Source organism: Mustela nigripes, chromosome 9 (genome assembly GCF_022355385.1).
Source record: "Mustela nigripes isolate SB6536 chromosome 9, MUSNIG.SB6536, whole genome shotgun sequence".
Taxonomy (NCBI): Eukaryota; Metazoa; Chordata; class Mammalia; order Carnivora; family Mustelidae; genus Mustela; species Mustela nigripes.
The window spans coordinates 76,262,958-76,275,214 of NC_081565.1; the positions used below are offsets into that span (position 1 = coordinate 76,262,958).

General features: G+C 40.6%; 1 protein-coding gene across 5 annotated transcripts in view; it reads left to right on the top strand.

Annotated features, from left to right (window-relative positions):
• The window catches only part of TRPM6 (transient receptor potential cation channel subfamily M member 6), a 168,134-nt gene that overhangs the window by 98,359 nt on the left and 57,518 nt on the right, over window positions 1–12,257 (top strand). For all 5 annotated transcript variants that reach the window (XM_059411853.1, XM_059411850.1, XM_059411852.1 and 2 more), the window contains 3 exons: window positions 2,962–3,111; window positions 8,860–9,006; window positions 12,123–12,251. In XM_059411853.1, the coding sequence (XP_059267836.1) occupies window positions 2,962–3,111; window positions 8,860–9,006; window positions 12,123–12,251 (426 nt within the window). The remainder of the gene's footprint in view (window positions 1–2,961; window positions 3,112–8,859; window positions 9,007–12,122; window positions 12,252–12,257) is intronic.

Consider the following 12,257-nt stretch of genomic DNA (forward strand, 5'->3'; position numbering starts at 1 on the left):
AAGCAGACTCCCCATGGAGCCGGGAGCCCGATGCGGGACTCGATCCCAGGAATCCAGGATCATGACCTGAGCCGAAGGCAGTCGTCCAACCAACTGAGCCACCCAGGCGTCCCCCACAGTTTCTTTTTAAGAAATGGGGCTGATTACACAAGCTCTATCCATCAAAAGGCATTCTCTTGTGCAGATGGTTGGAAGTTAAAAGCAGATAAAAGCATCTACAAGATTCCATTCTTAGTACACTCTATGACCTCTGATAATTATAAAAGAAGTAAATGAGCCTTTTTAGTGAAAAATATTTCAGCTTAAGAGCATTAATCAATAATATACTAAATTAAATTAGCAATTTCTGGTCTGTTCATCCAGTGTGATGTTTGAGAGAATAGATGCTTCTCTTGTTAAAGCGCTTCCCTGAAACACCTATTTCCAAATTCTTCTATCAATTATAGTTTGGCCTCATCTCTCATCTTGAATCATCAAGAGTAGTTTAGTTAACTACTAAAGACATTTAACTTTTAACATCACACCTAGCCTAAAGCTTTAGGTTGTGGTCAAGCTTCTGAAGTATGTAAGCTTATAAAACTGAATGAAAAGGTAGAAAGCATGAGCATTAAAAGCATCGTAAAACTATATATTTCAGTTGTAGTCTTCCTACAATTTTAAAAAATAGAATGACTTAAATTTTTTTTCTTGGACACACCATAGAAAACACAAAGGAATAAGACTTACTATATAAAATATATAGAAGAACTTGCACATTTGAAATCCACTTATGAAATTACAAAAATAAGAGAAATGTGAATCAAAAGTTATTTCACATAAATTCCTCTTTAAAAAATACTGAAGAGGGAAGCCTAGGTAGCTCATTCATTCAGCGTCTGCCTTCAGCTCAGGTCATGATCCCAGAGTCTTGGGATCGAGTTCCACATCCGGCTCCTTGCTCAGCAGGAAGACTGCTTCTCTCTCCCTCACTCCCCCTGCTTGTGCCCGCTCTCTCACTGTGTCTCTCTTTGTCAAATAAATAAATAAAACCTTGGGGGGGAAAAAAACCCAAGGGAAGAAATAACAGTTATTTCCAGAAAAAGTTCTCCTTTGGTCTGTTTTGATTTCAGCCTTGGAAGTGATGAAACAGAGAAGTGAATGGGTCCACCTCAAGCCCCAGAAACCCTGACAATAATTCTTCTTAAATGTGTAGAGAGCAAGATTGGGTATAGATGGCTGCAAGTATGAGCAGTAATTTCCCCCACAACTGTTTTCTGTACAGCCGTGGGGAAAATTATACCATTTTGCTCCTCATATACCTTATGTCAGTAAAGAGACGTAAGCGAAGCAAGGCTGAATATTTTGTCCCCCAAAACAGTGAGTGGGCGAAGAAGGCTGAATTAGCTACTTAAAATCTCTGAGCTGCTGGACATTGCTCTCTCTGCCTAGATTGTAATTCATCAGTGCTGGACTTAGAGGGGTTTTTAGGAACACGTTTGCCAATAAGTGTTAAGATACCCTGGTTTGATTAATTCCAAGGATAAAGACCAGAGGAAGACCTTATTGGGTCTTGGAAGAGAAAACTCACCTAAGTACGTTTAGTGGGATAGGCTCCAACAGATCCCTTGGGAAGGGGATACCGATGTCAGTGAACACTGTTTCGTGAGCCAGTTGTTCTGAGATGGACAAAGGCAACAGATTGTGGAGCCTTTTCAGGGAGAGGGTTAGGAAGTAATGTGACATTATCAGTGGGCCTGATATCTGTGGTGTTTCCAGACCTAGAAGCCTGTAGGTATCTTGGGTTCTGCATCTGAAGAGAAAGCTTATACTTGCACATAAACAAAAAACCTTGTCAGAACTGGATGTCCCGAAAAACTTCGCAGGAGTTCAGGCTTTAAAACCAAACAAAAGGTCATTTCAGCAATGAAAGTTGGCAAAGATAAGACTTCATTTTATTTCCTCATGTATGGTAGACAGTTAGGGTGAATCTTCTTTTTGTTCAGAATCCCAGAATACTAAGGCCTAATTTAGCTTGAAAGAGGCAGTATGCAACAAGTTGATTTTATAACATTTAGTCGATCTCCTGAACTGTTTACTCTGAAAGGCCATACAGATTGAACATAAATATTCCTTTGAATAGCCTATAAATAAATTCATGAATGATAGTAATAGAATGAAAAATTACAGATCTGTAACCTTCCTTGGGTTTTACTGGCAAAGAAAATAAATATTTTTATTTAAGTTAAGCATCAGTTAAACATCTGCCTTTGGCTCAGTTCATGATACCAGTGTCCTGGGATCGAGACCTGCACCCGGCTTCCTGTTCAGCAGGGAATCTGCTTCTCCCTCTGCGCACCCCCCCTTCCCTGCTTGTGGACACGCACACACACACTCTCTCTCTCTCTCTCACAGAAATAAATAAAATCTTTAAAAAAATAAGTATTTGTGTAGGCTGTGAGATAAATTTAACAAAGTGACAGTATGTTTTTGTATTCTTGATTTTTTTTTTAAGATTTTATTTATTTATTTGACAGAGAGAGATCACAAGCAGGAAGAGAGGCGGGCAGAGAGAGAGAGGAGGAAGCAGGCTCCCTGCTGAGCAGAGAGCCTGGTGCGAGGCTCAATCCCAGGACTCTGAGATCATGACCTGAGCCGAAGGCAGTGGCTTAACCCACTGAGCCATCCAGGCGCCCCTGTATTCTTGATTTTATAATATGAATAAGCTTTAATGTAATATTTTTGCTATTACACATAACCCTGCAGTGGACTTCCCTATACACATAGGCTTGCATTTATGACTTTCTGGGGGAGACACTGCTAGATTTGGAATTGAGTCAAAAAATATCTACAGAATCAGGGTATCAACTGATGTCGGGATAGGTCTGGTGCTTTATGTACATCAAAATCATCATTTGTTGATTTGACTACTACTTGTGCCTTGTTTTATAATCCCTCCTACTTATCTTGCTTTTTCTTTTAAAGATCATCATAAGTATTCTTTTTCCACCCACCATTTTGTCGTTGGAATTTAAAAGCCGAGCAGAGATGTCACATGTTCCCCAGTCGCAGGACTTCCAGTTCGCGTGGTATTACGGCGACCAGAACCCCGGCGCGAAAGAAAGCGCTTCTGTGGTTAGTACAGTATCCTGATGAATGTCGTTTTCATGGTATGGACCACACCCAAACACACACATGCACAAAGGTCGCTTATTAAACAATGTAGTTAGTGGTCTTAATCATATTATCTATGATCGGGTATAGCACGTATGATACATCTAATTTACCCCCATATATGATTAAGCAAAATATCCTGTTCTTTGGGAAAGAATATCATTATTATATCTTGGCAGGCGCTTAACTTTTTATTTTCCTTTGTAACTAGTAGAATAAATAGAGTCACTATTTCTCTAAAGGGACAATGAAGAGGAGCACCTCACGGGCTCAGCTGGTTAAGTGTCAGACTCTTGATTTCGATTCAGGTCATGACCTCAGCCTGTGAGATCCGCCCTGCATCAGGCTCCACACTGGGCGAGGAGCCTGTTTAAGATTTTCTGTCCCTCAGCCCCTCCCTCATTCTCAACCTTTCTTTAAAAAAAAAAAGAAAAAAAAAAAGGAAGTTATAATGAAGAATGCCTCATATCCTTCAGGTTTAGGTTTTGCATTACCTTCGCTGTCCCACTCCACGATTTTTTTTTTTTTCATTTGTTCTGTCCAGTGACCAAATAATTTTACTTGAGTTCTTGGATGTATATGTTTTCCTGAGTAATTTGAGCTACTTCTCTTGCAACCTTTCTTCTCTGAGAGTCTCCAGGATGCTGTCTGTGCATGTATTTTTGTGTTTTATTTCTCAGCTTAGATCATTACTTACAACCTTACTAGTGTAGGGACAGTGACTGTCTTTTGTGGCATTTGATGCTTGAATGAGGCATCTTTTTCTAGCATATTGTTGGATATGCTTTGCACTTGTGAAGTATTTGTTACAATATTTAAAATTGCACTCAGGGGACGCCTGGGTGGCTCAGTTGGTTAAGCAGCTGCCTTCGGCTCAGGTCATGATCCCAGCATCCTGGGATCGAGTCCGCATCAGGCTCCTTGCTCGGCAGGGAGCCTGCTTCTCTCTCTGCCTCTGCCTGCCATTCTGTCTGCCTGTGCTCACTCTCTCGCCCTCTCTCTGATAAATAAATAAAATATTAAAAAAAATAAATAAATAAAATAAAATTGCACTCAGTAAGTATTGGGGCACCTGGATGGCTCAGTGAGTTAAGCCTCTGCCTTCGGCTCAGGTCATGATCTCAGGGTCCTGGGATCGAGCCCCCGCATTGGGCTCTCTACTCAGCAGGGAACCTGCTTCCCCCACTCTCTCTCTCTGCCTGCTGCTCTGCCTACTTGTGATCTCTCTCTCTGTCAAATAAATAAAAGCTTTAAAAAAATGCACTCAGTAGGTATTAAATGAAAAATAAGTAATTATAAGTAATCATTAGTTTGTCTGGCTGCCATCTGTTGTGATGGGGTGAGAATCCATTCTGATTTGTTAATGCCTCTACCAGATCAGCTGTTAAATATTTTGACCTTTGTGCCTGCCTGGGGATTCCTCTCCTTTACCCTCCCCTGCTTCCTTCCATCCCCGCTTCACTAAGCCCGAGCGTTCTATTTGGGGTTCTCAGAATACAAGAGATGACAGGTACATTTTAACCTCTGTGGAATGTGTGAGCAATTATCTTACAAAGCTGGGCAGTCAAGTTATTACAATTGTGATTGTTCTGGCTTAATGATCTGGTTCATAAGCTTAGACCACTTCAAAATTTCTTTAAGGAAGGATAAGAAATGTAGTGTTGACTTAACATCTTTAGAAATAAAATGAAATCTTTATATGTGAGATATTTTGTTTGATTTTGCTTATTTATGTGTTCATGTTTAGTTAGTTTGTTGAAATGAAAAATGGAGAGAGTTGCTTATCTGCCTACCTGTCTATCTGTAAACAAATATGTAAATATGTTGGCAGTTGGTAGCAAATTGTGGTTTGCAAGTGGATGTTGCTTCACTTTTGGCACCTATAAGGTTCACGGAAAGATAAGCTCTCATGAACACTTAAGTCCTTGTAGATGGCTGGAACATTCCCCTAAGTAGTTGTTAAAGGGAAGCTTGTAGAGAAGAAAGTCCTTCCTTAAATTGCAATTAACACGCTTTTAACATTAAAAAATGTAGTAAGTTCTCACAGGTTCCTGAAAAATTAAACTTTGGCTGTAGTGTAGTGGTCCTTTTTATCACGTTGCCCATCTGGATGGCTGGGACATGGCCATATTGATTTATTAATTCATTGACTATTTAATGGCCACTGCTCATGTGCCAGACAAGATTCAATGTTCTGGAACACTGCAGTAACTAAGGCAGACGTGACCCTTGCCACCACAGAGGTAACCAGAGATAACCAGAGATAACCAGAGGTAACCAGAGATAACCAGAGGTAACCAGAGATAACCAGAGATAACCAGAGATAACCAGAGGTAACCAGAGATAACCAGAGGTAACCAGAGGTAACCAGAGAGGATATCCTTGATACCTCAGCATTATTCAATTTAAAACTTTTATTGAAAAGTGCCCCAGACCTGCTCTGTTATGAATTATAATCACAACAACAATGTTCTTTTGCCTTTGAATTTAAATCAGAGCAGTAGTTTTTGATTACCTGCTCTGTTTGGAACATTGCTAAGCAGAGAGAGTGTGGGTGGCATCAACATTAGATGGAATGTGGAAGATTTCACATTCCTGGTTAAAGATGATACATGTGGGGCACCTGGGTGGCTCAGTGGGTTAGGCCGCTGCCTTCGGCTCAGGTCATGATCCCAGCGTCCTGGGATCGAGTCCCACATTGGGCTCTCTGCTCAGTGGGGAGCCTGCTTCCTCCTCTTTCTCTGCCTGCCTCTCCGTCTACTTGTGATTTCTGTCTGTCAAATAAATAAATAAAATCTTAAAAAAAAAAAAGTTATAAAAAAAAATAAAGATGATACATGTGATTAGTTGAGGAACACAATTTGTGTTACAGATTTTGGAAGCAAAATGAAGACAGGTGAGATGGAGATGTTCTTTGAGTGGATCTCGGTGCTTTGGCCCTGTGGTCATCGTGGGTGTTAATGGAGAAGGAAGGCCATTGTCCTGAAGCTGGATAGAGTCAACTTCTGCATCTGCCTCATGAAGTTTTATAAAAGTCCTTGCTGAAGCCTCTACAGGCAAAAGAACTTTGCCGTGTGAACTTTCAATCTCTCTAGCTGCTAGCCCTTTAAAAACGTGACTTTTGATGACTTGAGCTTTCTTATAGCAAGATGGCAGAATGGCTTAACTAGGAGAAGAAGAAGAAGAAGAAGAAGAAGGTTCTTCTCACTTGGGGTGAGCGAGGATTACAGGCTGGTGGCAGCTTCGTGCATGAGGTGGTAGATAAGCTGGGGCTTGACAATGTGTGGAAATAGCATTTCCTTGGGGAGATGGACAGTAAGTAGGGGTACAGAGGTAGGAAATGCAAGGCATGTGTCAAGCACTGTAAGTTCTATGGTTTGACTTGAGTCTAGGTTGTAGTGGATATGGGACAAGGAGGGACTATTTGCAGGTATGGCTGGGAAGGTAGATGGAGGCTAGATCATGGAGACTCCTGTATATGCTATGAAGGAATGTGGTGTTTTTTCTATAGGTAATGGAGATCCAGGGACGCACATGACCAGAGTAGCAGGATGATCTGACCATTAGGAGAATTATTCTGCCTCCAGTGAATAGGATGACTTAGCAGGAAGATAGGCTGAAAGCAGGGAGAGTGTCAGCTGACAAAACTGTCCAAATGAGAAGGATTAAGGGCTTTGACCAGAGTTAGTAGCAATGGGCATAGAGAGGAAAAGAGAGCTCTTAAGTGAAGAATCAGGTAACGTTTGAACGCGGGGCATGGGTAGAATGGAGATCGCAAATACGATGGAGAGGCTGATGGTTAAAACAAGGCCATCTTGAAGGGCTATGGGGGTGATTGGAAAAGAAGCAGCTTTGGAAGGAGAAAGACAAAATTAGTCTTAGACATGTTGATCAACCACAGTGCAAAAATAGTTTCTAAAGTTGAACAATAAGCTATTTTATCAGAATGTCATTAAGTGGAAATGACGACAGTGACCATGATGGAAAATAGGTATGAGTTGCGGTAGAGTTGATTGTGGCAGCTGTGGTTGTATTCTGCGTGCCTGCTGATCAGAGTCCGGTCCGAGCGAGAGGAGACAGAGAGGATGGGGAGGGGGAAGGACGGGGACAGGAAGGCGGAGAGGACGGAAGGCAGAGACAAAGAGAGTTGGATTGATTATGTTGAGATTTGAGTAGAATAAAAGCTAGGTATGTGAAATATTCTTGTTTGCCTTCTTCTAAGGTGAGGCGAGGAGGAGGATGTTCTGAATCTGAACTTACATTCTTACATGGTCTTCGTCATGGTAGCTGGTGTTTTGGGAGTTCAGCTGAGAGAGAAGCTCAGTTAGGACTTTATAATCCATACCAAACCGTCAAGGGTAAATAATACCTAATGAGAAACTCCTAGGAGAAAAAAAAAAAAAGAGAGTTATTTAATTACATAGTCATTACTGAATTGCTTTCTGGGGTCTTTTTGAAGTGGTACTGATGTCATTAAAATCACAGTAAATGATGACTTTTCTCATTGGCTGTAAGCTATTTTAAGTCTAGACAGGTTCAGACCTGTTAAGAACCAGGTCATTTCCTACACTTTGAGTCACAGTGCCAATTTCACTGCCCAAAACGAAGTGAATGACAGCAGTCTGTCAGGCCATCCCAATGCCTGAGACCCCCCAAATTCCATTTGATCAGGGTTATGGACAATTCAAGCAACATTGATTGATTTCTTGGCAGGTAAAATCATACCAGTCTTGCCGGTGTGACACTAGATGGACATCTTTTGTGGATAGGTCAAAGAAATGGATTCATCTAAGAAGCAGCAGAAAACATTGCTGTGTTTTCATTTAGTATTTTTTCAAATCACCCAAGTAGTGCATTTCCTGTTTAAAAATTAGAACCACACAGAGCTCCATAAAGTAGGGTGACATCTCTTTGGCTTCTCTTTTACCTTCCCTAAATTCCCTCTTCCTAAAAGCAACCGGGCTACAGGTGATTTTTTTTTCTTTTCAGTTCTCCGCCCTTCCGCCCCGACTTTATAAAAGGCTCTTCTCTGTGCACACCCATAGGGCACTACACAGCCACTTGTCTGCCTCTGAGATGCTTACTACTCATCACAGACAAGGGTTAACCTCTTTGGACTGACACACACACCTCTAGCAGAATGTGTGTATAACACAAATACTTGCTTATAGTCTCAGGAAGTTCAAGGAACTCTGGAAGCTCCAAGAGTCCATGAACTTCAGGCAAAGCACCTCTGCTATCAAAGCTAGAATTCTGAAAGTAATGCTGTGCCCAACTTTCCTGGGAATTGGAAACTGTATCTGATGGATGTCCATTTTGACCTCCTCTATTACGGAAGTAATTATCTGTTAATGATTTCATTGGGGGTTTTATGATATTTTTAGATTCTAAAATACCAATAAAGGAGACTAAGCAGAACAGGAATGGGGACCATTTTTAAATCCTTGGAACTATCCTTAGTTTGACTAGGTTTTGCAGTTGGAGACTTAGCTCGCATTTCAGAGAAGCCTGTGCTCCTTACCCCAAAGTCAGAGGTTTATACAATACACAGTTTTCTTTCTTCCAAGACTAAGATTCTAATTTGGCAGGTGGGTGCCCAGTTAATTCCTAATATATTTATTATCTTCATATAGATTATATATTTTGGATACTTGCAAATGTTAGTATTTTACTTAAGGCTCTAACAATAAATCTTTATGTATTTTGCAGAAAGACTATGATTTGGAAAGAGGCCCCGATGAGAAACCAGATGAAAATCAGCACTTTGATTTAAAGAGCGATCCCCAAAGCCTTCCATGGACCAGGAAAATCTATGAGTTCTACAGTGCTCCAATTGTCAAGTTCTGGTTTTATACGGTTGGTCTCAGTGCAGCAATTAAATATAGTCTTCATGCTGGCCAGTAGTCAATGATGATTTTGGCAATGATATGCTTGGTTTTGTCAACTTGCGAGAAAATGAAGAAATTCAGTGAGGGAAAAACAAAAAACCCCAAATGAAAAAGGGGTTAGCAAAGAAGATTGGAGGGAGGTGAGGAAAGGTTAGAGCCCATCTCTCCCACCATGGGAATGAAGGAACAAGCGTTTTCTTCTTTCCTGAGTGCTTCCATTAGCTCTGCTGGGACTGAGGGAAAAAGTGGTGAAAGTGGTTGTAGAATTAATGGTGGCGTGGATTCTTTTCTCATCTTGGGCAAAGACATCAGCAGTTGAATTGATTTTTCTGTTTGTTAGAAACAATGTGTAATATAGACAGGAAAAATGCGAAGTGTTTGCTTTTTGTCTTCAATAACATAGGACTATAAATATATAAATATATAGGACTATAAATATATATAAATATATATAAAATATATATAGAGAGAGAGGACAATAAAATTTTATTTTATTTTATCCTCTGACACTATCCCCCCCACCTTTTGGAGGACATTAAAATTGTAGAAGTTAAATTTATGAACAAATACTATATCTAATATTGATTATAGTAATATAGAGAGATCATTAATAGCACTTTAAATGTGATAAGTGATTTTCACATTTATTTAAGAGCATTTTTCTAATGCTTATATATACTTTAAATTTCTCATGGCCAAGATCGTATTTCTAAAACAGTTGAAGTGTGATTATAGAAGGACATTTCTCTAAATGTGTTGTATTTCAGAATATTTACTCGCCCATTCAGACATTTGTTGCATATACTTACTAAATATGTACATAGCTCTGTTTTCAAAAATCAAATATTCCTTCAAACGATGAAGTTTCATCATTTTTGCGAATATGCAACAAAATATTCCAAAGGCTCTGATAGTAGCTTCAAGAGATTTTTAACTGTAGTCACATCATTGGGAAAAGAGTATTCAAGTATTTATGTCTGTAGAGATTTCCAGCTGGTGAACTCTTAAAGAACTATTTATTTATTTGACAGAGAGAAAAGAAGAATACACAAGCCGGGTAAAGGGCAGAGGCAGAGAATGTCCAAATAGACTCCTGAGTGGGGAGCCGGATACAGGGCTTGATCTCACGACCCTGAGATTAGGATCTGCACAGGACCTGTGCCGGATCCAAGAGCCAGATGCTTAACTGACTGAGCCACTGAGCACCCCCAGCTGATGAATTCTAAGAGACAGGAGTAAAGCTCAGAAAATAGAATAACAACAACAAAGAGTTAACAAAGGGAACCAATTAGCCAGCCAGGTCTGCCCACCATAATGGAAGGGAGCATGGGCATTTTTGTCTTGGCTATCACATTGCTGTGTTACGATGTGTGTGCTTTACTGAAGCAGTGTCTTGTTATATATGTGCTGGTGAAGAAGCAAAAAATGTAAACATGTTTGGATCTTAAGATGGAAAGAAATCAAGTGTCGGGAACAATATTACCAGTATTTGTGGTGGTTTAGGATCTTGCCACCGTGAAGCCAAAGAGAAAAATTAAAAAGAAAGAAAGAAAGAAAGAAAGAACAAATTTATTTAATTATGTGTCTAAGCAGTCATCAAACATGCTTAGACTTTGAGGCATAAGCCTAGAGAAATAAAGAATTAATAGAATTTACCTTAACTTTCTTCTATGCTTTTCTAGCAGGTTCTTTATCTCAGAGGCAGCAATACCCATCATACTTCATGCCTGCCTCAGGCACCGCCTGTTGGATATATGGCTTCCCAGCACACACACACATTCTCTCTATTGATCTGGCACTTTGATGCATCTGAGGCTATTTAAAGAACTGCCCTGTCAGGGTGCCTGGGTGGCTCAGTGGGTTAAAACCTCTGCCTTGGGCTCAGGTCATGATCTCAGGGTCCTGAGATTGAGCCCTGCATCGGGCTCTCTGTTCAGCAGGGAGCCTGCTTTCCCCTCCCTCTCTGCCTGCCTTTCTTCCTACTTGTGATCTCTGTCTGTCAAAAAAATAAATGAATCTAAAAAAAAAAAATAAAAATAAAAAACTGCCCTGTCTCATGCATTGCTGGTTTTTGTGGAAATTGGTAAAGCCTTTTTGGTGGACAGTTGAGTAATATGTGTCGTGGTTTTAAAGGTGTATGCCCAGCGATTCTACTTCTGAGAATATATTTTAAGAAAATAAGACTTTAGATAAGATTGCAAAGCTATTCATCACAATGTATATTTATGTGTGTGCTTACTGTGCCTTAATTCTTTGGAGATCTTGGAGATCTAGTTTTAATATGAACAGTTAGTAATTAAACATGCATTTCTGGAATGTCTACCATGTGTTAGGCCAAGTGCTGAGTGCTGAAGATACAAATGCCAACAGTCTTTAATTACAAGGACTCACAGTTGGACAGTACTTTCCCACTGACCAGTATGTTTTAATCACATAAAATAAAGCTCCCAGAAGGGGCATCTGGGTGGCTCAGTTTGCTCGTTGTCTGCCTTCAGCTCAGGTCATGACTCCTGGGATCGAGCCCCGAGTTGGGCTCCCTGCTCGGTGGGGTGTTTGTCCCTCTGCTCCTCCTCCCTCTTGTACTGTCTCATGCTCTCTCTCTCTTTCAAATAAATGGAAAAAAAAAAGTTTTAAAAAACCAACCTCCAACAAAAGTAAATGTCACAATTTATGACATTTGAAAATAGACACCTACGGCTACTGCTCATTGGTATTGGTGTGTTTGGGATACATGTTTTCTATGCTTAGATGGAGGGGAAGTGTGTGGTTCTTTCCTGGCTTCTTGGCATGCTGTCATGTGCAGGATTCTGGAAATTCCAGTCAGGAGCATACAAGAAGAGACAGTGTCCCCTTCCATGCATTTGGGAACAGTGACCTTCATTCCTTCCTTTGAATTCTGGGACAGAAACTAGAGATTGTTCTGCCTTCCTTGAAACCAGCTTATCGATTGGGGGGCAGTCCCAGTTACATTGCCATGTTATGACGTTGATGTTCCTGTGTGTTTCTGACTGGCTGTTTGTCTCTGCTTGGCCTTCTCCATTACGACTCTCACTCACATCCAGGGAATGTGTGTCCCCCTCCTAGATGGCATATTTGGCGTTCCTCATGCTGTTCACTTACACTGTGTTGGTGGAAATGCAGCCCCAGCCCACCGTGCAAGAGTGGCTCGTTATCATTTATATCTTCACCAATGCCATTGAGAAAGTCAGGGAGGTGAGT